Source organism: Podarcis tiliguerta (assembly GCF_965153285.1).
Source record: "Podarcis tiliguerta genome assembly, chromosome: 17".
Lineage (NCBI taxonomy): Eukaryota > Metazoa > Chordata > Lepidosauria > Squamata > Lacertidae > Podarcis > Podarcis tiliguerta.
Genome location: NC_139550.1, coordinates 8,390,483 through 8,418,415, shown reverse-complemented (window position 1 = coordinate 8,418,415; position 27,933 = coordinate 8,390,483). Strand labels below are relative to the sequence as shown.

Sequence of the window (27,933 nt, the reverse complement as noted above, 5' to 3'; positions counted from 1 at the left end):
CTAGGGAGGTTTTTAAAGAGAGGTTGGATGGCCATCTGACATGGATGTTTTAGCTGAGATTCCTGCATGCCACGGGGTTGGACTAGATGATCGTCAGGGTCGCTTTTCAACTCTTTCTGATTCTATGTGTAAGGGAATCAGAGAAGTTAAATCAGTCGGAGCGCCCTCTGGCGGCTGGCTAAGCGCATGGCGGCCAGAGCAGAAGGCCCCGCGGGAGCGAGGGCTAGAAGCGCGTGAGTCGCTGGTTACCCGGGCAACCGAAACAAACAGGGGCGCGCCAGCAGAGCGCGTGCGCGTCTTCTCTCTCTTTTTTTGCAGCGGGGAGATCTAGAAGAGGCGCCTTCAGTGCAGGATGGTGCAGGCAGAGGAAGGTGCGTGAGAAGAAGACTCCGCAGAGCCGCAGTTCCTTTCGGGAGAAAATTCTGGCACCTGGAGGAGTTTGCCTCTGCGCATATGCAGAGTGCATATCCTCTCTTAAGAGAGCAACGTTGTTGTTTGAAAAAAAAAAAAGGGGGTGTGTTTTGCGAGCATTTGCAGAGCGCGCTCTGTTTCCAACTTTCTCAGCCAATCGCTCGGAGCAGGAGCAGAAAGTTCCCTTCTCTTTTTGGAAATATTTCCGTTTTATCGGAAGGAAAGTAGAAGAATACAACGGAAACAATGTGGGCGAGAAAGAGATCATCCCTATTGAAAAGTGGTCTTCCCCGCAGAAGGCAATAATAATAATAATAATAATAATAATAATAATAATAATAATAATAATAGTAATAATAATTTTTTATTTGTACCCCGCCCATCTGGCTGGGCCTCCCCAGCCACTCTGGGCGGCTTCCATAGAAACAAAAAATACAGTAAAATATCACAGATTAAAAACTTCCCTGAACAGGGCTGCCTTAAGATGTCTTCTAAATGTCAGGTAGTTATTTATCGCCATCTGCTGTCCAGCAAACCTGGCTTCTATAAACCTGCAGCTATAGGGGGAAAGTGGGGCAGATTGGCGCTAGCAGGCTGGTGTTTGTAGAGGAGGGAATGAGATACTTTCCCCTTTCTTTCCACATCTGCCCAGGATGCTACTGAGAGAGAGAGCCAGGGTAGTGGCCAGATACAAAAGAGGACAATGTCCTTGTAATACGTATGCGGAAGTAGTAGTAGTAGGATGGATGGATGGCGGCTAACAGATTGAGGTTGAATCCTGACAAGACAGAAGTACTGTTTTTGGGAGACAGGAGGCGGGCGGGTGTGGAGGATTCCCTGGTCCTGAATGGGGTAAATGTGCCCCTGAAGGACCAGGTGCGCAGCCTGGGAGTCATTCTGGACTCACAGCTGTCCATGGAGGCGCAGGTCAAATCCGTGTCCAGGGCAGCTGTTTACCAGCTCCATCTGGTACACAGGCTGAGACCCTTCCTGCCCGCAAACTGTCTCGCCAGAGTGGTGCCTACTCTAGTTATCTCCCGCTTGGATTACTGCAATGCACTCTACGTGGGGCTACCTTTGAAGGTGACCTGGAAACTATAACTAATCCAGAACGCGGCAGCCAGACTCGGGACTGGGAGCGGCCGCTGAGACCATATAACACCGGTCTTGAAAGACCTACATTGGCTCCCAGTACGTTTCCGAGCACAATTCAAAGTGTTGGTGCTTACCTTTAAAGCCCTAAACGGCCTCGGTCCAGAAGGAGCGTCTCCACCCCCATCGTTCTACCCGGACACTGAGGTCCAGCACTGAGGGCCTTCTGGTGGTTCCCTCACTGTGAGAAATGAAGCTACAGGGAACCAGGCAGAGGGCCTTCTCAGTGGTGGCGCCCTCCCTGTGGAACGCCCTCCCACCAAGATGTCAAAGAGAACAACAACTACCAGACTTTTAGAAGACATCTGAAGGCAGCCCTGTTTAGGGAAGCTTTTAATGTTTGATGTATTACAGTATTTTAATATTTTTTTGGAAGCCGCCCAGAGTGGCTGGGAAAGCCCAACCAGATGGGCGGGGTATAAATAATAAATTATTATCATTATTATTCAAAGTAAGGTGCAAGTCAGGCAATCCAAATCCTGTCCTATGAAAGTTGTCACTTCTCATTGTATAGAATTTCTAAAAAAACAACAACATCCTCATCCCAGTAAACCTGAAGGAGCACCTCCATTCCCATCACTTAGACCAGACACTGAGATCTACCTTCGATGGTCTTCTGGCGGTTCCCTCACTGCGAAATGTGAAGTTACAGGGAACCAGGCAGAGGGCCTTCTTGGTAGTGGCACCCTCCCTGTGGAACGCCCTCCCTTCAGATGTCAAGGAGATGAAGAACTACAGAACTTTTAAAAGACATCTGAGAGCAACTCTGTATTGTAAAGTTTTTAATGTTTGATGTTTTATTATATTTATAATGGGTTATTGTTTTCATTTTGATTATATATTTTGTGGTTTTGTGTTCTGGTTTTGTTCTGTGAGCCACCCTGAGACGTCCGGGTATAGGGTGGTACAGTCATACCTCGGGTTACAGACGCTTCGGGTTGCACAATTTCGGGTTACGCACCGCGCCGAACCCGGAAGTACTGGAACGGGTTACTTCCGGGTTTCGGCGCCTGCGCATGTGCAGAAGCACCGAATTGCGACCCGCGCATGACGCAGCACTGCGGGTTGCGAACGTGCTTCCCGCACGGATCATGTTCACAACCCGAGCAACCACTGTATATAAATTCAATAAATAAATAATAAGTAATAATAATATATATGCTGTAAGTCGCCCAGAGTGGCTGGAGAAACCCAGCCAGATGACCTGGGTATAAGTAATAAAATTATTATTATTATTATTATTATTATTATTATTATTATTATTATTTTGTTTACATGCTCCCTATCTGACTGGGTTGCCCCAGCCACTCTGGGCAGCTCCCAACACAATATTAAAAACACAATAAAACCTCAAACATTAAAAACCTCCTGATTTCAGCTGGTGTAGGTGTATCTGGGGCAGTGTTCCAATTCAAAAGGTAGAATTGCGTTCTGAGAGTGTACCCTGGTTCTCATTCCGATACCCTGATATTCAAGGGAGATGCTGGGTTGCCAGCAGTCGCAACACGCAAAATGCCAAAGCCATTGCTTTGCTGGAACAAAGTAACCTTTAATTAGGTGGAAAAACTCCTTGTTAGTTAAAAGTCAGTGCACAGGGAGCATTTGTTCTGCATGTAATTGCCGGTAATTTGAGGTTTGTGTGCGCAGGTTGCAGATATTAAAACCCACCTGCTCTTTTTGCTTCCATTGCAGTTTCTCTCCCTGGTTTTCAATCAGGTGAAAGGTAAGAGACAACTTCCAGGGCCTCTGTGGTTATCTGCTGCAAATTCTGTAACCATCACTCGCTTTCTCCTTGACTGCAGCTTCTTAGACGAGCTTTCTGCTGAGTGTGATTTTAATTGTTGCTTGGGACATGCATTTTACAATATCCGGCCTGCAAGATATTTCAGGAACCCTAGAGAACAAAAATGAGAGGAGGGCAGAACTCACGCATTATAACCCCACCTGTAACTTCTACATATTAATGACGTTGGGCAAAGTATATGAATAATGATTTCACTTTTTTTCTTTCCCAACAAAATCTTACTCGATGCCTGTTATTAGGAATATATTGTTGAGCCCTCCCGATCTACTGTTGCACCAGCCACAAAACTTGTGGCACCTTTTTAAAGCATTTATTTACATTTGTATCCCATCTCTCCTCCATAGAGCTGAAAGCAGAGTATGTGGTTCTTTCCCCCCATTTTATTCTCATCTGAAGGGAAGATTAGGCTGAGTAGACACAAAGTCACTCAACCCTCTTTGTGGCTGAGGGGGTCTTCCCAGTCCTATCATTCTGTGCTAATCTGTGTTTATCTCTCCTGTAGAAGCCGATTGTCCATGGAGGTGGGTGGAGGGACAAAGGCAGGTGATGATACTGCCTATGAGACTAGATTTTCATTGGGGTGTAGTCCTGGGGAAGAATGCATATGACAAATAGCAAATAAACCCGGGAGGGCTTCATGTATCAAGCAAGAAAAGGGTGTGTCTGAATTCTCCTGTCAAAGTAATTAAAAGCGTCAGCGCCTAGGGCTTGCCGATCGAAAGGTCGGCGGTTCGAATCCCCGCGGCGGGGTGCGCTCCCGTTGTTTGGTGCCACTGCCTGCCAACCTAGCAGTTCGAAAGCACTCCCGGGTGCAAGTAGATAAATAGGGACCGCTTACTAGCGGGAAGGTAAACGGCGTTTCCGTGTGCGGCTCTGGCTCGCCAGAGCAGCGATGTCACGCTGGCCAGGTGACCCGGAAGTGTCTCCGGACAGCGCTGGCCCTTGGCCTCTTTGAGTGAGATGGGCGCACAACCCTAGAGTCTGTCAAGACTGGCCCGTATGGGCAGGGGTACCTTTACCTTTACCTTATGTTTAGGTTTGGCTCTTTTCTAATGCACTCCCTCCCCATTTACACTATCCCACATAAGAAAACAAGAACGTCTGCAGATAAATTCAGTGGGGCTCACTCCCGGTTTAGCAGGCATATTGCAGCTTTACTTTCTCTATTATGTATGTCAGGCTGATAGCTCAGTCAGAACCATAGCTGTCAACTTTTCCCTTTTCTTGTGAGGAATCCTATTCGGAATAAGGGAATTTCCCTTAAAAAAGGGAAAAGTTGACAGCTGTGGTTGGAACAGTTTGAGACTCTTCGTCTGAGGGTTGTGCGTTCTAGCCCCACCTTGCAGGGTGCTGGGCCTCCTCGAACGCACAACCCTACAATTCTGTGATTCTATACTCATTAGTAACATTCTAGGACTGCCTGTGGACCCGAGCCCAGTCACAAAAACTGCTTTATATCTTTCAACTTCTAGGTGTTGGATTGTACAGCAATGATGGAAGCAAACCTGGAAGCAAATCAGGAAGGAATAGGAAAAAGGTATCTGTTTACATACAGAGTTTTGGAGCTACCTTGGCCAGTTTTGTGGTTCTAGATTACCCCAGTTTGTCATTACTAGCACGTCAACAATCTGTGCTAGGATCGCCACACAGTTTCTGCCTGACTGGGCTAAGTACAGCAAAATATCTGGCTAGAGGGCGGCCAGCAAAATAGGAGTCTGGTCACCTGCAATCCTTTGAAGAAAGTTGACTGTAGGAAGGGTATTTTTTTAAAAAAATTGTCGGGATCTGTCAGAGATAGAACCACAGAACTTATCCATAGCTGGGACTTAGTATCTAGTTGGGGCTGCCTGTACTTTTGCCTTGTGTGCTTGTTGTTGTTGTTGTTTAGTCATTTAGTCGTGTCCAACTCTTCATGACCCCATGGACCAGAGCACGCCAGGCACTCCTGTCTTCCACCGCCTCCCGCAGTTTGGTCAAACTCATGCTGGTAGCTTCCAGAACACTGTCCCACCATCTCGTCCTCTGTCGTCCCCTTCTCCTTGTGCCCTCCATCTTTCCCAACATCAGGGTCTTTTCCAGGGAGTCTTCTCTACTCATGAGGTGGCCAAAGTATTGGAGTCATCTTCACGATCTGTCCTTCCAGTGAGCACTCAGGGCTCATTTCCTTCAGAATGGAGAGGTTTGATCTTCTTGCAGTCCATGGGACTCTCAAGAGTCTCCTCCAGCACCATAATTCAAAAGCATCAATTCTTCGGCGATCAGCCTGCCTTTTCTGCTACAGATGTGCAATATCAGCCTCTGTGATTGATAGACGGTCTTAATTACAAGGAAATCCTAGATCCTTGATCTCCCCACCTTGCCAGGTCAACAGCTAATCTCAGCAAGACTGTGGGATGGAGAATGCCCCACCCACACCAGGTCTGGTCCCTGACTGCGCTGTACTTAACTTCCCTGCCTTTTTAACAAACTGCTGAAAAGGGAGGGAACGCAGAGCTTTCTCATTCTCTCTTCCTCTCTTGATATTTACTCTCCTGCCCCTGTCTGTCAAGAAAACATCATCATAAGCCTAGCTTGGTTGGGAGGCTGTTTGCTTATAAAAAGTGCCTTGGCTTGTCCTGGCTTGAAGAAAAGGCCTATCGCCTCAGGTGCAAAGGTGTCTCTCAATGAAGCCTTTGCCTAGGAGCAAGTTTTGTACATGACGGAATGACTTTGGAGTTCAAATGTAATTAGCTAAGTCCATTATCAGGTGGTTGGGAGGTTTTTTTGCATCAAATCAACATAATTACCTGCCATCATCTTGTCAGTTTTCTGTAAGCGTTGTCAAGGCAGAGCAGGAGGAACAGGGAAGTAGGAATACAGGAGCCCCCAAGACTCCAGCCTGCTTCTGGAAATGCAAATAATAAAAATAAAACAGAATAAGCTCTTTGACTGGAATTCTAATAAGAACATTTTGCATAGACTGACTGGTGTTCTGATCCCAAACATTTGCACTGGTATAATAGGCTTGCAGGTGACGTGGGTGGCGCTGTGGTCTAAACCACTGAGCCTCTTGGGCTTGCCGATCAGAAGGTCGGCGGTTCGAATCCCCACGACGGGGTGAGCTCCCGTTGCTCGGTCCCAGCTCCTGTCAACTTAGCAGTTCGAAAGCACGCCAAAAAGTGCAAGTAGATAAATAGGTACTGCTCCAGCAGGAAGGTAAACGGCGTTTCTGTGCACTGCACTGGTTTCTGTGTTCTGTTGCACCAGAAGCGGCTTAGTTATGCTGGTCACATGACCTGGAAAAACTGTCTGCAGACAAACACCAGCTCCCTCGCCTGTAAAGCAAGATGAGAGCCGGAACCCCAGAGTCTTCCACGACTGGACTTAACTGTCAGGGGTCCTTTACCTTTTTTTTAATATGCTTGCAGTCTTGCTTGCCTGGGTGGAGGTCTCTGTGTGTGGAAATGCCTGGTTTTTGCCTGGTTAGAATGTAGGAAATTGTACAAACGTAAAAGTCACATTGTTCGCCACACCGACTTTGGTTTCTGGCCACACTCGCCATGTGGTGTCCCAGAAAGGGAATGCGGAAAAGAAAGGTTTCTTATCCCTGGCAGGGAACTTACACTTTATGCACGGTGGTTTTATCCACCTATGTGTTTCTTGTTTGTTTTGCAACTGTACAAGTTTTCAGTTCCAGGTTGGAAGAGCTTGCAAAACCAAAGGAGATCAAAGACGTGTGGAACTTTTTCCGGTAAGATTGTGTGGCTTCATAAAGGATGTGAATCACAAAAAGAATTATTCGCATTTGGCACCTTAACGTGCTCATTGTCATAGGCCTCATCTGCATTATGCATTTAAAGTGGTTTCATACCACTTTTATTCCCTCAAAGAATTCTGGGAACTGTGGTTTGGCCTCACAGAGTCCCCTGGGAAGAGGGATTGAGCATTAAGACTTGTTCTTCGAAGTGAGGGAAATGTGAGGAGAATATGGGTCTCCTAACTTCTCTTAGCACTCTTAACAAACCAGTTCCCAGGATTCTCTGGGGGAAGCCATGAGGGTTGATAGTGGTATAATAGTTCTTTAAATGTATAGTGCAGATGGAGCCTTAGCTGCCGCATTATCTTATGACAGACTTGTACTAAAGACCCATATTATCACCTCCATATTTTACATCATTAGCTATTGAAAGCAAGGACAGGCTTGTGGAATAGAGATCCCAAATATTTTTCTATCTGTATATTCTGGATGGGTAATGAATTTTGGAGAAAATTAGATTGGAGGAGGTGATCTTGTTTATTGGGTAGAATATTACTATTATTACGTGATCTAGAGATAATTTGGGGGGAGGCAATTGAAGGAGAATCAAACTGATTTGGACCAGGATCTGTTGAGAATTGAATTGGGGGGTAAATGAATTGATTGGGTGATTTGGAGTAGGGTGCAAATTAATTGAATAATTTATATGGGCTGATTTGAAAGGCAAATTAGCCTGCTTCCTGTGACATTTAAAACCTAAATCTGCGTTTATACTTATTTATTTATTACACCGATATCCCGCCTTTCTCCTTCATGGAACTGAAAGTGCAAGGATGCTGCCCCATAGACCTTCAAACTGTGCCCTTCAAATTTTTAACAGTTATATAGCCTGGTGTATTATGGGTAGCTCGAAAACCATCAGAAGATGGATCACGGGTTATTTGGAAAGATATTCAGTGGTCCTTTTGACTATATTTGAAAGTGCTGGTCACCATGGTTTCAGAATTTCGGCATTTTGCTTTGGAGTGACCCTACCCTTATTGGTGCATTTCAAGCGCACTTCCGTTGGATTGCTCCAAAGTAAGTACAGTGGTGTAGGAACGCGGGTGGCGCTGTGGGTTAAACCACAGAGCCTAGGACTTGCCGATCAGAAGGTCGGCAGTTCGAATCCCTGCGACAGGGTGAGCTCCCGTTGCTCGGTCTCTGCTCCTGCCAACGTAGCAGTTCGAAAGCACGTCAAAGTTCAAGTAGATAAATAGGTACCGCTCTGGCAGGAAGGTGAACGGCGTTTCCGTGCACTGCTCTGGTTCGCCAGAAGTAGCTCAGTCATGCTGGCCACATGACCTGGAAGCTGTATGCCGGCTTCCTTGGCCAATAAAGCGAGATGAGTGCCACAACCCCAGAGTTGGCCACGACTGGACCTAATGGTCAGGGGTCCCTTTACCTTTACCTTTAAGCACAGTGGTACCTCCGGTTACAGACGCTTCAGGTTACAGACTCCGCTAACCCAGAAATAGTACCTCGGGTTAAGAACTTTGCCCCAGGATGAGAACAGAAATCGCACGGCGGCGGCAGCAGGAGGCCCCATTAGCTAAAGTGGTACCTCAGGTTAAGAACAGTTTCAGGTTAAGAATGGACCTCCAGAATGAATTGAGTTCTTAACCTGAGGTACCACTGTACACTGAGAACATAAGAACAGCTCTGCTAGGCCCAGTCAAAGCATCTTGTTCTCACAGTGGCCAACCAGATGTCTATGAGAAACCCACAACTTGGACCTGAGCACAACGGTAGCTTGCCCAGTTGTGATTCTCAGGAACTGGTGACCTCCCAAGAAATATAAGGTTTAGGAACGGGATACTTGAAAAGCAGTGTCCCAGCGCCATGTCTTCTCTGAGACAGTGCCCAGGCTTAGAATTTCCTGTTTGTCTGATTCCATCATTGTTGACATTTTTGCACCTTCTGGCTGTGAGCACAAGGCATTGAGGCCTGAATTCTATTTCTGCTTTTTCCCCTTGAAAGAATTTTTGGCTTTACTTTTTTTTTAAAAAAAAAGTGAGGTTTTTTTTTATAGTATTGCTTTTATTTCCTGCTCTTAGCTGTCTCAAAGAACTTGTGAGGTGGACAGAAAGTGTGGGATATTTTTCGCTCTATAAGACGCGCCAGACCTAGTTTTTGGAGGAGAAAAACCAGGAAAAAAAATATTCTGAATCTCAGAAGCCAGAACAGCAAGAGGGATCGCTGCGCAGTGAAAGCAGCAATCCCTCTTGCTGTTCTGGCTTCTGGGATAGCTGTGCAGCCTGCATTCGCTCCATAAGACGCACACACATTTCCCCTTACTTTTAAGGAGGGAAAAATTGAGTCTTATAGAGCAAAAAATACGGTATGTGTAAATTAATGGTAGTCAGCCAAATTGGTGAACCACAGCCATCAAATGAGTGACCTGCCGTTGTAAAATCACTGTTAATCTGTTTGCCCCCAGAAAGCCACAGATCTTTATAGATGATTTCGGGTGAGAACAACTATAACAGCATACCTGTGTGTGAGTGATTTGCGTAATATAAGAATAGGCACTTAATGCGATAACCTATGGTTGTGTGCAGGAGTTTCTAACCATGGTTTGAGTGGCACTTTTGTTTTTATTCGCAACAGTAAGTTAGTCTGGGGAAACCAAGATACAATATGGCCCCTTTCCTCACGTGCTCTGATGTGTCGGCCAACTTCAAGAGTCTTAGGCCTGGCAAAACCCAAGAAACTAGATGCAAATCTCCCGCGCAGGTTTGTCATTCTTACTTTCCCTCATTTAAAAGTGTACAGGAGCTGAGTGGGTTCAGGCCAAAATCAAGGATTGTACTTCTGATTCCCTGCGGAGCTTTGGATTTGTGCTTCCTCAACAGCAGCTTCCCATGCTGTTTATGGCAAGCCTCTTTGGAAACCAAGCGGAAAGGTTTGGGAGGAGTAATATATAATAATCACAATCATAATAATTTATTATTTATACCCCGCCCATCTGGCTGGGTTTCCTCAGCCACTCTGGGCGGCTCCCAACTGAATATTAAAAACACAATACAGAATTAAACATTAAAAGCTTCCCTAAACAGAGCTGCCTTCAGATGTCTTTTGAAAGTAAGATAGTTGCTTATTGCCTTGACATCTGGTGGGAGGGTGTTCCACAGGACAGGCGCCACTACCGAGAAGGCCCTCTGCCTGGTTCCCTGTAACCTCACTTCTCACAGTGAGGGAATCACCAGAAGGAGCTGGCCCTCAGTGGAAGGGTGGGGTGATAATAATAATAATAATAATAATAATAATAATAATAATAATAATCCTTGCTATATGGCATGTTAGACTGCTCAGCAAAGAAGCAAAGCTATACATTTAAGGCAGATGTGGGGAAACTTGGGACCACAGCTGTACTACAAGTCCCATCTGCCCCAGCAAACATAGTCAATGGCCAGGGATGATGGGAATTGTAGTTCAGCACCGTCTGGAGCAGCAAAGGTTCCCCACACACGATTTAATGGCTTCCATTTGGGATGGTGCAGACTTTGAAATGCGTCTGTGATGCCGTGAGACAAGGAGGCTGCTATATCTTCTCCCGCTTATTCCCTGCGCTGAGGCCTTCTCTCCAGCACCCACTGTGACAAGCAGGACTCTAGGCGTGCCACATGGCAGATGGTGTGGGAGACAGACAATACGCTGTGGGTGTCAATATGCCTTTGAGCCGATGCCGACAACTGGGTTCAATATCTGGGTTCAATCTGCCGCGACTGGGCTAGGCGACTGGAGCCCTTCCAGAGACCTTCCAGTCCTGGAAATCAGGTGTAAGTGCACTGGACCCACAACTGTCCATTGTGAGCACCAGACTCAGCAGAGTATGAACAGCACGGAAGAAAGCTGTGAAGTGTTAAGTTGTGGGTGAACATATCAGACAGCGATTCTTCAAACAGCTCTTGTTTATTCACAGGCCAGGACAGAACAGAACTGAAGGGTTCAGTCAGCCTGCTTATATAGAGCTCCAGTACAACGTAACTGTGACAACTTTCTAAAACTATCCAATCACTGAACCTCACTTTCGATCCCTTATTTGCATAACTATCTACAGTATCCCCCTGCTGGCCCAGGGTGAGAACTTCAGTACATAACATGAAGCATAACTTCTTTTATTTCTAATAGCTACTGCAAACTAAAAACTAAAGAGCTACTGGCTTGCATGAGAGTTACAGCTCTCACTCAGCCATCTAATCTCTACGTAGATAACACTCAGACTCCCCACAGAGTCAGGCAGGAGTGGAAGAAGTGAAGAGTGGTTTCCGCCCCCTCCTTTCTGAAAACATCAGGAGATTCTTGCAATGGGAGGGGGTGAAAATATCAACAGTGGGGAGATGGGTAGCAGAAAGCCACCGCAGCTGGCAACCCACACCACACCGCTGGCAATAAGTGGTGCTGCTGTTTTTGGTGTTGCTTCTAAGCTTGGATACGGTGCTCCAAGACCATACCTGCAGTGGTGAAGGAAGCCGCTTGGGCACCTGGGGTGAACTGCCCATAGGGGTGAGGCAAGGGTGGGGCACACTGTGGGGCCTCCAGAGTCTGCCTGCCTCCTCCCACTCAGCCACCCTACAGCTGTGGGGGGAGGCAGCGGGCGGACTGTTTGGGCAGCGCGGAGCCTGCATGTGCCCAAGCCAACGCCTCTCTCCCAGGAAAGATGCAAGGCTCAGGCACGCTGCAGGCCCTGTGGTGAGTGTCGCCCAACATTTTGTCACCCCCCTCAGTGGTGACACCCAGGGCGGACCCACACCCACCGCAACCCCCTTCCTCCGCCCCTGCGTACCTGTATCAGAGAAGTGAGGTTACAGGGAACCAGACAGAGGGCCTTCTTGGTGGTGGCACCGGCCCTGTGGAACGCCCTCCCTCCAGATGTGAAGGAAATAAGCAGCTATCTTATCTTTAAAAGACATCTTAGGGAAGTTTTTCATATTTAATGCTGTATTGTTTTTAACACTCGATTGGAAGCTGCCCAGAGTGGCTGGGGAAACTCAGCCAGATGGGTGGGGTATAAATAAAATTATTATTATTATTATTATTATTATTATTATTATTATTATTATTATTTATTACAGTGGTACCTCAGGTTACATACGCTTCAGATTACAGACTCCGCTAACCTAGAAATAGTGCTTCAGGTTAAGAACTTTGCTTCAGGATGAGAACAGAAATCGTGCTCTGGCAGCGGGAGGCCCCATTAGCTAAAGTGGTGCTTCAGGTTAAGAACAGTTTCAGGTTAAGTACGGTCCTCCGGAATGAATTAAGTACTTAACCTGAGGTACCACTGTATTATTATTATTATTATCATTATTATTATTTAAACTGTCTTCATGGCAATGTCCTCTTGCCAGTGCCTTAGAATTCCCAGGATTCTTTGGGGGAAGTCCTAACAGTGATAGAACCCTCCCAATATATATTTTGTAATGAAGACATGCCCAAAATTGGCCATTCCTTTCCCCAAGTGTTGGCCTCCTATTAATATCACCTTACGGCGCTGCAAAGGTGTCTCTCTAGGTGAAGAAAGTCCGGCATGAATAATTATTCATGGTGTAAGTAATAATAAGGGCATTCAATAATAATTTTGGTTCTCCGTCAACAACTGGCAGGCAGAAGGGTGAGATCGTGAAAAGGGTGTCGCCATTATTCTCGGTTGCCAAGAGATCTGACTCACCAAGCAAGCAGCTGTTTGTGCTGGAATTGCAGGATGTTTTAATTTGAATTCCAGGCCCAACATTGGGGCACTTTTGACTGCCAGCTCCTCAGGCACAGTGGAACAATTCATGGAATGATTTAAGCACAGTCTATATAGTGCTGTGGGTTAAACCACAGAGCCTAGGACTTGCCGATCAGATGGTTGGCGGTTCGAATTCCCGCAACGGGGTGAGCTCCCGTTGCTCGGTCTCTGCTCCTGCCAACCTAGCAGTTCGAAAGCATGTCAAAGTGCAAGTAGATAAATAGGTACCTAACGGTCAGGGGTCCCTTATATAGTGCATATTCCATGCCTTTGACTTGCCCCCTAGATTCCTGTTTGGGGCAAGAAATATCAGCTACAAGTGAATGTGTGCATATAGCACTAGTGTTGTCATATCAATGACAATGTGTGTGTGTGTTGCCTTTCAGAGGGATACAGAAGTAGTGCGGAATACGCTGATGGCACAGAATTCAGCTTCCTAATAATCTCACTCCCCCCCTCCCCCCCAAGAAAATTTCTAGCCAAGATGGCTATATGATTTTTCAATGCGTAGGACAGTGATGGGCAACCTGTTCCACTCCGGAGGTTGCAAAGTAAGGGTTTTGGGGAGTTTGCAGACAGGCACAGACCTTACAATACCTGTTTGGATGAAATGACAAATAATGGGTTGCTGCAAACCAGAACTGGAGTTAGGAAATCACTGCAATGAGAGGAGGAAGGAGAATGAGGGAACACAGAAGTCCAAGGTCCTTTGTGGCTTTATGGGACGCGGGTGGCGCTGTGGGTAAAACCTCAGCGCCTAGGACTTGCCGATCGCATGGTCGGCGGTTCAAATCCCCGCGGCAGGGTGCGCTCCCGTTGCTCGGTCCCAGCGCCTGCCAACCTAGCAGTTCGAAAGCATCTCCGGGTGCAAGTAGATAAATAGGGACCGCTTACCAGCGGGAAGGTAAACGGCGTTTCCGTGTGCTGCACTGGCTCGCCAGGGCAGCTTCGTCATGCTGGCCACGTGACCCGGAAGTGTCTGCGGACAGCGCTGGCTCCCGGCCTATAGAGTGAGATGAGCGCACAACCCTAGAGTCTGTCAAGACTGGCCCGAACGGGCAGGGGTACCTTTAATACAGTGCCAGCCAGTTTGGCATTATATTTGAGCAGAGGTCCCTAGAAAAGCAGCCTTTAATAAATTGCCACGATTCCCTTTTAAGAGCTTGTGTGTCTTTAATACATCTGTATTAAACTTGGATATTCTTTTAAATCAATACACTTTTTTTAAAAAGTGGAAATTTTTTTGTTTGTTAAAATAACCATTTAAACTCCCCCCCCCCCCAAATTTATTTTTTAAAAAATCTACAATGATGGAATGGAGAAGGCTAGCCTAGAACCCTTCTCTTTCTGGATGGTGCAGTTGTTCATAATAATCATATGAAGAAGCCCTGGGCTCCTTTGGGGGCAGAGGGGAAGTGGGATATAAATATAATAAAGAAATAAAATAAAGAAACCACGACGTAGAACCAGGATGAATAAAATAAGGTGGAACTCACACTTTTGACTTGCTGTTTGAATTAATGCCAAGCTCTGCCTCACCTCCACTGACGCCTTGTGGTTTTTCCAAGGTCCATCCATTTGTATAGTTGCGGCCGTTCGTCTGAGATCTGGCACCGCCCTCCTGGATTATATTCTATAATTCCGAGCCAACGGATATTACACCTGGCAGAACCTAGAAGATGCGCAGAAAGGTACCTGAAACAAAGGTGAGAGACTTGTGCTGCCAGCTGTGTTGATTGCTGGGCTGCCTGTAGGTTTCCAAAACTGGACTTGTAGAGGATCAGCTTTCCAAGGAAGGTGGGACGGTTTTCTTAAAGTGTGTGCTGAGATTCGAAAACAAAGCCAATTCGCACTAGCCACCACAGAAATGTGGGGGTTGCCTTCAGGATGGTGTGGTCCCACAACACACCTGCAGAGTGTTTAGGAGGGAACCATGTTGGAGAGGCCATTGATCTGGTTGCTCCTCACACGAATTGCAGACCTCTTCCCAGGCAGGCAGTGTTTACATGGGAGGAAACTATATAAATGTCCCATTTACACCACAATAGTAGCTGCCATGACGTCCGTGGAAGGTTGATCTGTGCCTGGAGAGCTAGTCTTCCTAGCTGTTCTAACTTGCCTTCAGTTCCCAGGCATCAGAAGCCCATATGCATAGCCTTCGTAGCACCTCAAGAGCTGCAGCTCTCAAAGAAAACATTGTGTGTCTGAAAATGGGTAGAGGAAGGGCTATATGCATTGATCCCGACTCACGATATGTTGACATTAGCTGCTCATCTCTCCCTGCTGCACTTCAAACTGCAGTCGTTCAGTGTTGTTCACATCAGAGAAAGGGCAAGGATGCAGCGGCGGAACAAGCCAATCGGGCACCTGGGGTGGCGCGCATGCCCCGCACCCAAGGGCAGGGCCAGCTGCCTGTGGGGTGGGGTGAGCCGGGGCTGGACGCTTTGCGGGGTCTCTGAGGAGTCTGCCTACCTCCTCCCACTTGGCCGCCCTACAGCTAAGGGGGAGGCGGTGGGCGGGCTGTTTGGGGCAGCGCAGAGGCTGCGGGTGCCCAAACCACCGCGTCAATCCCAGGAGAGGCGTGTGGCTCGGACTCGTTGCAGGCCGTACAGTGAGTGCTGCCTGGGATTTTGTCATCCCCCTCAGTGGTGACACCCAGGGCGGACTGCCCCCACCGCCCTCCTTCCTCCGCCCCTGCAGGGATGTTGTCACCGTGATGCACACAGGCATTTTTGGTTTCCGTACCCCTGCAAACAGCAAATCGCCCCTCGGAATTCCCACTCATGAAGCTCTCATCTGTGCATTTTCTAATGAGATTGAAGATGGTTTGAAGTGGGGGGGGGGGAAGCATCAAACAGCAGTATTTGTCAAGAAGCGGCAGGATCAATAGAGACCACATTAGACAAGCGTTTCAAAAAGCATGGGGAAAATGCACAGAATACTTCACAAAAGTGCCCTAAAATACCGTATTTTTTGCTCTATAAGACTCACTTTTTCCCTCCTAAAAAGTAAGGGGAAATGTGTATGCGTCTTATGGAGCGAATGCAGGCTGCGCAGCTATCCCAGAAGCCATAACAGCAAGAGGGATTGCTGCTTTCACTGCGCAGCGATCCCTATTGCTGTTCTGGCTTCTGAGATTCAGAATATTTTTTTTCTTGCTTTTCTCCTCCAAAAACTAGGTGCGTCTTGTGGTCTGGTGCGTCTTATAGAGCGAAAAATACGGTACATACCTGGACTTGTTTCGATTAATGTCTGCAGGAGACTTTGTGGGTATTTAAGTTATAATTAGAAAAATCTTAATAATTATTCATAAAGGAAACAGTTTATAAGAAGTAAATAAGCAGGCCAGATACAGGATAAAGCAGGTCTTTTATTTGGTTGCTTGTATTGTTGTATGTTATGCTTATTGTATGTTATGTTCACGTTCAATGAGGGTGGATTTCTGTATCGGGGGGTGTGGGTTTATGTTATGTTGTAAATAAAACTTCCAATATTTTTTTTTTTTAAAAAAGGATCAATAGGGATTGGGGCTGACATTGTATGAATGCAGCTTCAAAAGGAAGCAGTGGGAACCCGCTAGATATAGAGTATGTGATAATGCAAACATAATTATAGACAAATCCTCAGAGACCATGGCCTGCTTTGGGTGTCACATTCCTCAGGAAATAAAACATTAACAACATTATATCTTACTTTCAAATTACTAAACCCCTGGTGGCAGAAACTGGGCAGAGACTGAGCGGAACCCAGTAACTTATAAGGGGAGTATGTTCTCTGTGGAGAAAGCAGTCATATGCACATGTGCAGGTAAAAAATTAAAAGTGAGTTTTAGTTAAAGGTGGTCCCTGGGCCTGAGAAGGTAGACCTTTAGATCATATGGTTTTGACAATCTCAAACCGTCCAAGTGCCCCTGTTTTCCAGGGGCAGCCCCTGATTTAGAGAAGCCGCCCTGATTTCTTATTTGATACTGGAATGTCTCTTTTCCTTTGTACATCCCTATTTTCATCAGAGATATGTTAGAGGGTATGGAGTTTTCCAATCCCCTGAGCCGTCTGAAGGCAACCCTGTACAGTGGTACCTCGGGTTACATACGCTTCAGGTTACAGACTCCGCTAACCCAGAAATAGTGCTTCAGGTTAAGAACTTTGCTTCAGGATGAGAACAGAAATCGTGCTCTGGTGGCACGGCACCAGCAGGAGGTCCCATTAGCTAAAGCGGTGCTTCAGGTTAAGAAGAGTTTCAGGTTAAGAACGGACCTCTGGAACGAATTAAGTACTTAACCCGAGGTACCACTGTACAGTGGTACCTCAGGTTACATACGCTTCAGGTTACATACGCTTCAGGTTACATACGCTTCAGGTTACAGACTCCGCTAACCCAGAAATAGTGCTTCAGGTTAAGAACTTTGTTTCAGGATGAGAACAGAAATTGTGCTCCAGCGGAGCGGCAGCAGTAGGAGGCCCCATTAGCTAAAGTGGTGCTTCAGGTTAAGAACAGTTTCAGGTTAAGAACAGACCTCCGGAACAAATTAAGTTCTTAACCCGAGGTGCCACTGTATAGGGAAGTTTTAAAAATGTTTTATTATGTTTTTATATATGTTGGAAGTTGCCCAGAGTGCTTGGGGCAACCCAGTCAGATGAGCAGGGTATAAAATAATAAAATTATTATTATGGAATGGGGTGTCCCTATTTTCATCGGAGAAAAGTTGGAGGGTATTCAATCTTCTCCCATTTTCCAACTGCACTTTCCCACAATTGCAAGTAAAAGTTGAGGGAGAAGTAGACGCGTAGAAAGAGGTGATGTCATGGAGAAAAACTGAAAGGGGAAAAGGATCCGAGCAGATGGAAATATGAAAATCTATAAATGGAAACCTGCAGTCCCCTCTTCAGCACACACACACACACACACACACACACACACACACACAACTATGGCCTGAATCCTGAACTGGCCCAAATCCCTTTCAGAATCTCTATGCCATCTTTACAATAGCAAGAAGCAACTGATATTTTGGAGGGGTGCACTTTTCATTTGAAACTAGTAAAATGCCCATGATTAAGATAGGAGGGGTGGTCTCATGAAAGAATGACATTTATATTGGAGAGACACCTCAGGAAGTTGACACCAGTCAAGCTGCCAAACTTAATTTCATTTTCTATCGCACATGCGCACAAGCAGAACATTAGTTGCGATCTGCATTTCTAGCTGCAGGAACAGCAGCTGGTTATCATCACCCACTAACTGTTTGTACCATGTGATAAAAGTAAAGGGACCCCTGACCATTAGGTCCAGTCGTGACCGACTCTGGGGTTGCGGCGCTCATCTCGCTTTACTGGCCGAGGGAGCCGGCGTACAGCTTCCGGGTCATGTCACCAGCATGACTAAGCCGCTTCTGGCAAACCAGAGCAGCGCACGGAAACGCCGTTTACCTTCCCACCGGAGCGGTACCTATTTATCTACTTGCGCTTTGATGTGCTTTTGAACTGCCAGGTTGGCAGGAGCAGGGACCGAGCAACGGGAGCTCACCCCGTCGCGGGGATTCGAACTGCCGACCTTCTGATCGGCAAGTCCTAGGCTCTGTGGTTTAACCCACAGCGCCACCCGCGTCCCTTTTGTATCATGTGATACAGAAGCCTAATTATGTTCACTTCTTCACTTGATAAGCAACTCAATAACTTCTGGACCGTATCCATTTTGTCGGCTTGCTTTTTGGCCAGAATCACAGGCTGCCATAATTTTTTGCCATCCTTTCTCTGTACAAACGCTTCAGTCGTTCATCATATACACAATAGTTCTCCCTCCTCACGGGTTTGGGCCTTTTTTCGCTGATCTGCTGCCAGTTGAACGAGACGGTTGTCTGCTTCCCTGTTCCCACCAGCTATAAAACTTGAGGGTGAGGCATGAAAAAGAAAACAGCTTAGCAGAAGCCGTGGGGAAATTGGAAAGACCAGAGAAGAGGCCTAGGGATGGGAAGAGAACTGCTGCTAAATTGTCTTCATACACAGAGATCTCGGCCTCTTGGTCTTCGTCTTTGAAAGAAAGAAGGCAACGCTTTGGTGAGGGGGTAACCCGTCCCTGGACTGTATGAATTGCAGGGTGCTCACATGACTGAATGGGTGATAATGGAGAGAGAAATCCCTGCACGTAGAAAACAAGCATGTCAGGGTCGCTACATCCCTTCTCTTTAGCATCTGGTTTTCTGTGTGTAAGGAATTTTGTATGGAGGAGCATTCAAGTTGCAAGGGCCCCAAATATCATACCCTCCAATGTTTCTCCAATAAAAATAGGAAGGCCCTGAAGAAGAAGGAGGAGGAGGAGGTTATGGTGGTGGTAAAGGATCCCTGGGTGGTTAAATCCAGTCAAAATCAACTATGGGGTGCGGTGCTCATCTCACTTCAGGCCAAGGGAGCTGGCATTTGTCCACAAACAGCTTTCTGGGTCATATGGCCAGTATGACTAAACCACTTCTGGCGCAACGGAACACTATGACGGAAGCCAGAGTTCATGGAAATGCCATTTATCTTCCTGCTGGAGTGGTACCTATTTATCTACTTGCATTGGTGTGCTTTCGGACTGCTAGGTTGGCAGGAGCTGGGACCGAACAATGGGAGCTCACACCGTCATGTGGATTCGAACCACCAACCTTCCGATCGACAAGCCCAGGAGGCTCAGTGGTTTAGGATACAGTACCACCCATTGTTGTTGTTGTTATATTTATACCCCACACATCTGACTCGGCATCTTCTAACATATATAAAAACATAATAAAACATTAAAACTTCCCTATACGGAGCTGCCTTCAGATGACTTCTAAAGGTTGTATAGTTACTTGTCTCCTTGGCTTGAGGGGGGTCACATAACTCCATACCCTCCAACACTTCTCTGATGAAAATAGGGCCATCCTAATGGAAAGAAGGACATTCTGGGATCAAATCAGAAACTGGGATGGCTTCTGTAAATCCAGGTCTGTTCCTAGAAAATAGGGGTACTTGGATGGTCCAAAATAGCAGCATTAAGTGATGGCAACCAGAAGGCAACACTGCTCTGTCAAGCATTGCACAGTGAATGCTCGCTTGAACGGTGGGGCAGAAAAAGCTGCAGAGGCAGATGAAGCAACGGTAAATCAAAAACATTTTCAGAAACTTTAACATGCGGTTGAGACTTGTATGATTTTTCTTGCCTGTGTGTCCTTCCAGTCACCCCATGGCAGGGGTGGGGAACATTTTCCAGCCCAAAAGCCGCCCTCCCTTCTGGGCAGCCTTCCAGGGCCAACGTGCTGAAGGCAAGAGAGGGTGGAGTGCTGAATGCGAGTCTTAGCTCTTCACCCGGGGCGGCTACCTTCATGCTCGCACAAGGCGCTCTCTATCCTCCTTCAGCCAGGCAAGCACAAAGCATGGGCAGAGATAATGGGCACATTACAGTCAGGCAAAAACGCCCAAGGAGGGCGCATGGCTGGGACAGTGAAGGCGTGTGACTCTGGCCACATGTGACACTTGAGCATGAAGTTATCCTGCCCTGTGGGGTAGGGGGCAATGTTGTGTAGTGGTGAGTTTATATTGTGGTTGGCAGTCGTAGAATCGTAGAATTGGAAGGGACCCCGGAGGCCTGGGCAGGCCGGGTCGTCCTCTTATATACCTGCTGGGATTTACAAGGCATCTGATCCTCACTTGAATCTCATAGCTCTCCTGTAGCTGCCTCTGATTGGTTATCATTTAGCTCTTTGTTGTTGTTTAGTCGTTTAGTCGTGTCCGCCTCTTCGTGACCCCTGGACCAGAGCACACCAGGCACTCCTGTCTTCCACTGCCTCCCGCAGTTTGGTCAAACTCATGCTGGTAGCTTCGAGAACACTGTCCAACCATCTCATCCTCTGTCGTCCCCTTCTCCTTGTGGCCTCAATCTTTCCCAACATCAGGGCTTTTCCAGGGAGTCTTCTCTTCTCATGAGGTGGCCAAAGTATTGGAGCCTCAGCTTCACGATCTGTCCTTCCAGTGAGCACTCAGGGCTGATTTCCTTCAGAATGGAGAGGTTTGATCTTCTTGCAGTCCATGGGACTCTCAAGAGTCTCCTCCAGCACCATAAATCAAAAGCATCAATTCTTTGGCGATCAGCCTTCTTTATGGTCCAGGGGAAAATAATTAGCATCACATGTCATGTGCATGGAAGTTGAGAATTCCGTTCCACCTTAAGGAACAGGCATGTGGAATTGCTGCATGTCACATGTCTGTTTACATTCCAGCACAGGTTGCTGGGAACTTCTGTTTGTGTATAGCTTTTGCTTTTGCTGTTCTCTCCGAGACAACATGAGAGAGAGAGGCGACATGTTTCTTTGTTCTGATTTATGTTTAATAAATCTGTCGCTGTAGCATGACTTACGTCTCATGCCTACTTCTGTGTGCGCAGTACACTCTGCTAATTGCATGCCCTGGCTTTTGAAGTTTGGGTCGCTGATTTGCATCGGAGCATAGGCCGATGGAAGGAGACGTCCGAGCTGGGCTTGCCAGCTGGCCTCCCTGCCCCTCTGCATGTCGACACCCCCTGCAATACAGGAATCTTAACTAAAACATCCAGGACATCTAAACTCCGAGGAAGGAGAGTCCTCCACCCTCCAAGACAGACCGTTCCACCATTTAACAGCTATTACAGTTCTTCCTGATATTTAATCAGAATCTCCTTTCTCGTAACTTGAAGCCATTGGTACAGGTCTTGGCTTCCAGAGCAGGAGAAAAGAAGCTTGCTCCATCCTCCATGTGGCAGCCCTTTAGATACTTGAAGATGGATTTCATATCTCCTCTCAGTCTCCTTTTTACCAGGCTTAACATGCCCAGCTCCCTCAGCCGTTCCTCATAAGGCTTTGTTTCCAGACTCTTGATCATCTTGGTTGCCCTCCTCTGCACATGTTCCAGATGTCAATGTCCTTCTTTAATTGTGGTGTCTAGTACTGGACATAGTACTCCAGTATGGTCTGACCAAGGCAGAATAGAGTAGGACTATTACTCCTCTTCTGTTGATGCACCCTAGAATATCATCCATCTGTTATATCTGTTATTATTATTGTTATAACTGTCTCAGGAGATAATGGAGGGTGCCTCTGAGAGTGAAATCAAAGCACTGCATTAGCACCTCCCTGGGTTGCAAGCCTGGGCAGTGTGTATGGAGGTCCTGGGCTGCCCAGATATCAAGACCCACCTCTCAGCTTCGCTGATGTGATCCAGAGGAAAGCAGAGCAATGCATTTGGCACCAGCTTGGCTGTAGGAGTTGATGGAAAGAGGTATACAAGGCGTCATCCAACCGTCTTAGGGACTCTGCTCTAGATTTGTGAAGGGTTTACTCCTTAGCCTTTTCTTCTCCTGAAGATATCCTGCAAGGCAGCGGAGGTTTAGGATCAGAGTTTTATTTTTCATAGATGGGCTACCTTCCTAGGTTGACCAGCCCCATCTGCCCCACCCTTCCCTCTACGCATGCAGAAACCTTATTCTATGGTCTCGTCTGCTCTATCCACCGGAGCCTGTCTTCGCATGCAGGGGAAGCCCTTAACTCACCCAGGGTGTGAGACCTACCAGCTTTCCTCACCTGGTTTAACCAGCCAGTCAAAGTCATTCCTGGGGTGTGGCCGCTGTCACATGGTGACAGCTGACTGCAGGGCAGGGACCAGAGGTGGACAAACCATCTCATAAAGCATAAAGCCAACTCCTAAGAGACTGCGATCTACTCACAGAATAAAAAACTGGCAGTCATAGAATCATAGAGTTGGAAGAAACCACCGGGGCCATCGAGTCCAACCCCCTGCCAAGCAGGAAACACTATCAGAGCACTCCTGACATATGGTTGTCAAGCCTCTGCTTAAAGACCTCCAAAGAAGGAGACTCCACCACACTCCTTGGCAGCAAATTCCACTGTCGAACAGCTCTTACTGTCAGGAAGTTCTTCCTAATGTTTAGGTGGAATCTTCTTTCTTGTAGTTTGGATCCATTGCTCTGTGTCCGCTTCTCTGGAGCAGCAGAAAACAGTGATGTACCCCTTTTGGGGAGATCGTGGAGGACAGGGCGAGGGAGCGGGGCCTGATTCTATTTTACCACCACTGAGGAAAGGGAACCAGCAATTGACTGTGATCTACCAAAACCTCCCGGGGATCTACCAGTAGATTGCGATCGACCTGTTGGACATCCCTGTCATAAAGGATCACACACTCGAAGAACCAACACCCCAATACACCCCTGATTTTATATTAGGTGTAGCCAGTGCTATTTTTCTAGAAAAACAGGTGCTGGAACTCACCATGCATACCTCCCTTGTTCTCTTATAATGCCACTGGCGCCCACCTGATAGGTGGCAGAACTGAGTTCCGGTGAGTTCTGGCTAGAAAAAGCCCTGGGTGTCGCATATAAAAGAGCATTTTCAATACACACATCACTATAGACATTATATAAACATTATGCTTGCCACTCGCATCTATGAGTTGCAGTTGTGTCAGGTAGCTATAGAACTCGCATCTAGCTACACGCTGGTGGGGGGTGGGTTGTGGGGGCAGTGAGGAGTAGTTGCTAATGGTCCCCTGTTTGTGCTTGCTTGCAGGCCCCGTAGTTCCCCGCAGTGGCCTGTCAGTAGCGCAGCACTTTGTTGGGAAGCTTCCCCAAGGATTTTGAACCTCTCACATCCGCGAAGCCTGCCGTCATCCTTCTCCTTTCCAAAAGAGGTAATCAATGATGATGCTGAACCAGGCTCTGCCTGTCCTGTGAAGTCTTCTGTGCTTCTCTCCGCACTACAAAGGAGGCCCCAGGGTTCTGCCACTGCTTTGGGGGAAAGTTGCCCACAGCTTGCCCTCCTTGCTGCAGCTGAACTGTTTCCAAAGAGCTGAGCCCAGCAAGTGGGCTTGGTGTTTTTGGTTGCTCCCATTCCTCTGAGTTTGTAAGGCCAGCTTAATCCAAAGAGTCAGGAGCATTGACTGGGGCCCCAGCTTATGGGTGCCCAATGGCGCCACGACATAACGTGTCATTGTGATGTTGTGATGTCACGTTATGTCTGTGGCACCACTGCAGCGCTTCGTTTAAAGGGGTGTAAAGTTTAAAGGGGGATTTTTGTCTGCCTGTTTCCTTTCCTCACTCCGATTGATGGCAAAATTAAAAGGGAGCCAGTGTGGTGTAGTGGTTAAGAGCGGTAGTCTTGTAATCTGGTGAACTGGGTTCGCTTCCCCGCTCCTCCACATGCAGCTGCTGGGTGACCTTGGGCCAGTCACACTTCTTTGAAGTCTCTCAGCCCCACTCACCTCACAGAGTGTTTGTTGTGGGGGAGGAAGGGAAAGGAGAATGTTAGCCGCTTTGAGACTCCTTAAAGGGAGTGAAAGGCGGGATATCAAATCCAAACTCTTCCAAGGCCTTGCAAGACCTCCGGCGCAACTTTCAGTTTATACCGGAAGTCGCGTTCAGAGGCCTGGCATGTCCTTGAATGTTGCCGAGGAGGTTGTGTCAGGACTCTGACATGACTTCCGGTCAAATCCCCACAGATCACTGACCCCCTCTCCCAAATCAGACTCCAGCTCCACTTCTCACGGCGCACATTCGACCGTGTTCGGCAAGCCCCTGACCTGAGAAGTTGTTTGTGCATTACGGTGTATGAAATAATGTGTTTGAGGTTGTTACGGAAAAATCTAGGTGCGAGGCTGCTCAGTCACCCAGCTCGTCAGGCAGAGCCCGCGGGTCCCTGCGGAATAAAGGAAGGATTCCAGCCAACCGGAGCAAATAGCTGTAGATCAAAGTTTATTGCGCAGTAGGTTCAAAGAGCAAATTTGAACCCCGAGGATGGGGCGACAAAGACTTTTAAAACTTTCCCACCATATCCCAGAATACAGTTCATACAGCATCATTGCTACATCACTGACATGTCACAAAAGGGGAAGGGTTAACCTTGGCAAACATGTCCAGACAAGTCCTTGGTACAAGATTAGCATAAGCAGACATGGCAGGGCAAGACTCAGGTATAATATTAGCATAGACAAATATGTCTTAAGTACCCACCACCCAAAAGTATAATAGAAGTTCCTTTGCATGTCTGGAGCCTGAGGCGAGTCAGGTGATGAGATTTGGCTTCTCTTGGCTAACAATGAGCCCAGCAATTGTCACCTCTGGGAACTTCCTGGAGTCCTTTTTCAAGGGGAAAATAGCTTTGGAATGGAGGAAACCGGGAAAGGAGATGATTTTATATTATTTTTAAAGCTAGGTAACTTCCCTGAGCTGTCAAGTTGAAAGGATACATTTAGGCATAATATTTGTAATATTTAAAGATGTGCCCCCCCCCCGGTAATTTCCGTAACAGAGGTGTTTTGTCTTTGCTCTTGTTTGTAACATCTGTTTTAAAATTAAAAGACTCCTGTTTTCTGCTTTGTTTGCTCTGTGTAGCCTGAAACGCGTGTTAGCAGGTCTGCAATGCATGCTTCGGCATCCGCAAGAATCATAAGCATTTCCCGACCGGTACAGAAGACAGAAACCTTGTGCTATGACAGCAGATATAAAGAGGCTCCGATCCGACATGTAATTCTGTTACTTTGGTTCTTTGGGATTTGAACTTCAGCCCGTGCCTTGTTTTTCAGGATTGCTTTTGGGAGAAGGGGAGGGCGGGGCGGGGAGGAGTAAAGGCACCCTAAATCTTTGATGAAGCACCTGTATATTCTCCTAGTTTTGTTAGGAATATACAGTGGTACTTTGGTTCTCAAACTTAGTCTGTTCCGGAAGTCCGGGCCAAACTGTTACCGGAAAAATCCGAGGGCTCCCTTGGACAAAAAGTAAAGACACCAACCAGAGTAAATTGGAGCAAATCAGCAGCCTGTAGGCTTGGCCTTTATTGTACTGTTGCAGCAGGGTGTTCCCCTCACTCGCAGGAGAGAGGAAAGACACAGAAAAATGGTGTGCAAGACCTTATAAAAACTTTTGAAATTCCCCTCCTCTAGGTCAAGCCCACCCCCAGAAACATCATGCATACATTACAGAAAGGAGGGGTTGAGGGAGGAGTTGTGGTGGTAACCTGAGTGTCCTGTCACCTGGCTGGTTCCCCTCTCCCCCCCCCCATGAGTCATTTTCTGAAGACAAAAGGTAGTCGCAGTTTCCTGCCCCCTGAGGGGGAATCCAATCACTGTTTTTTTGTTATAGTCCGTGTTGAATCCACTCGTGTATGCAGTCTGTTGTGTTGTTGATGGCCTTCTGTCTTGAGACCATCGGGTTGGCATAGCAACTGGGCAGGGCTCCTGTGGATGTGCTGCTATGCTCAAGGGATTATGGTGGCCTGTAACAAACCTTCCCCATTTTGTAGTCCTTCCTTCATGGAGTAAAATAAAAGTGGAACAGTGCAAATCTGATGCATGGTTGATTTTCTATGAATTTATAACAGAAGTGTAGCGTATGTTCCAGACTTTTAAAAACAACCACTAGAACAGAAATTAAACATGAATTTTATTGTCCAACGAGACCATTGATCCATAAAATGGAAGCAATAAACAATGTACTGCAGTCACACAATCAATCAATCAATCAATCAATCAGCTGAACTGGGTTCCACCAAGTCACAAAAACAAAACAAAACGAGCCACAAAAACGCAAAATAAATAGCAAAAACAGACAGACCTCGACATAACACTCAAAACGGAAGTGTAACTCTCAAAACGGAGCATGTTCAGCTTCCAAAAAAAGTTTGCAAACCGAAACACTTACTTCCGGGTTTGCAGTGTTTGGGTTCCAAGTTGTTTGAGAACCAAGGGACCACTGTACTGAATATAATCAGTTGTGTGCTGTTCAGCAACAAACGCTCCTCCTTTGTTCCACAGGTGACCCGGGCTGCCTTGAATGCGGTGGCAAGTCCGAGGCTAATAGAACTTGCGAGAGCGAAAGCGCTGGCTCCGGGGAGTGCCCCTGACCGCCCCCCTGAGTGGCCTGTCTCACCAGCGGCAAAACATGCTGTGGCTTCGCCTAGACTTGGTGAACTTGCTCAGCCTGTCGCAAGGTGGGACTTCCTGGGATGACTCAATGAATATGTTTTGCTTGCGCTCAGAGTCTGGTTGATTCTCAGATTTGAGGCGGCGGGAGGGGGGTGGGTCAGGAAAGAAGGGATCTGTTACCATCTTCTTCTGAGGTGCATGGCTTCACCCAGAAACTCCAGTGGGTGCAGAATGCCGTGGCGAGACTCCTTACGGGGTCCCCGCCGCGGGATCACATTTACCCAGTGCTTTTCCAGCTGCACTGGCTCCTGGTGGAGTACAGGATCAGGTTTAAGGTGCTGGTTTTAATCTTTAAAGCCCTATACGGCCTAGGACCCTGGTACCTATGGGACCGCCTCGTCTGGTATGCCCCACAGAGGACCTTACGGTCTGCAAATAACAACACCCTGAAGATCCCAGGCCCCAAGGAAATTAGACTGGCCTTGACCAGAGCCAGGGCCTTTTCAGCTCTGTCCCTACCCCCACCTCCCACAAAAGCCAGGGATAGCCACTAAGGCAGAAACTAAAACAGCTAGAGGGAGCCCTGCTCCTGCCAACCTAGCAGTTCGAAAGCACATAAAAGTGCAAGTAGATAAATAGGTACCACTCCGGCGGGAAGGTAAACGGCGTTTCCCTGCGCTGCTCTGGTTTGCCAGAAGCGGCTTAGTCATGCTGGCCACATGACCCGGAAGCTGTACGCCGGCTCCTTCGGCCAATAAAGCGAGATGAGCGCCGCAACCCCAGAGTCGGCCACTACTGGACCTAATGGTCAGGGGTCCCTTTACCTTTACCTATCCCCGCTCAGCAGGTATAACTTCAGGGTGGGATTGTTCTGTTACTACTTCAGATCCATTTTGTATCGCAGATCACTGTTTAGACTGACGACTACCTTCCCCCCGCAGGGCCGCGACCCAAATTGTCCAGTTTAACCCAGAAGCCTTTGTGGTGAAGGAGACTGCTAAAAAGGCATACTGCTCAGAAAGGGTCAAGGAGCTAGCGAAGCCAACCCAGCGCTGAGCTAATTCATCAAATGTACCTACCTCTCTCTACCTCCCAGGACCTAATTTTAAATAAATTAGGAGAATAACTGTGA

General features: G+C 47.3%; 1 protein-coding gene across 4 annotated transcripts; it reads left to right on the top strand.

The window, feature by feature from the left end:
* Positions 1 to 246: 246 nt before the first annotated feature.
* On the top strand, positions 247 to 27,933 carry SPMAP2L (sperm microtubule associated protein 2 like). Of its 4 annotated transcripts, none has more exons than XM_083420578.1 (10): positions 247 to 371; positions 3,256 to 3,286; positions 4,840 to 4,904; positions 7,038 to 7,097; positions 9,753 to 9,878; positions 14,448 to 14,585; positions 23,453 to 23,573; positions 25,273 to 25,404; positions 26,691 to 26,866; positions 27,743 to 27,933. In XM_083420578.1, the coding sequence occupies exons 3-10, from the start codon at positions 4,858 to 4,860 to the stop codon at positions 27,855 to 27,857; spliced, it is 915 nt and encodes a 304-aa protein (XP_083276704.1). In that variant the 5' UTR covers positions 247 to 371; positions 3,256 to 3,286; positions 4,840 to 4,857; the 3' UTR covers positions 27,858 to 27,933. The 4 variants fall into 4 exon arrangements, with proteins under 4 accessions (XP_083276704.1, XP_083276707.1, XP_083276705.1 ...); XM_083420579.1 differs by having other exon boundaries at positions 350 to 514; XM_083420581.1 differs by lacking the exon at positions 9,753 to 9,878.

Coding starts and splice junctions, on each gene's coding strand:
- SPMAP2L (XM_083420578.1), top strand. CDS start 4,858: ATGATGGAAGCAAACCTGGAAGCAAATCAGGAAGGAATAGGAAAAAG. Junction 14,586..23,452: donor GAAAGGTACCTGAAACAAAG/GTGAGAGACTTG, acceptor GCTTGCTTGCAG/GCCCCGTAGTTCCCCGCAGT. Junction 26,867..27,742: donor CTTGCTCAGCCTGTCGCAAG/GTGGGACTTCCT, acceptor TTCCCCCCGCAG/GGCCGCGACCCAAATTGTCC.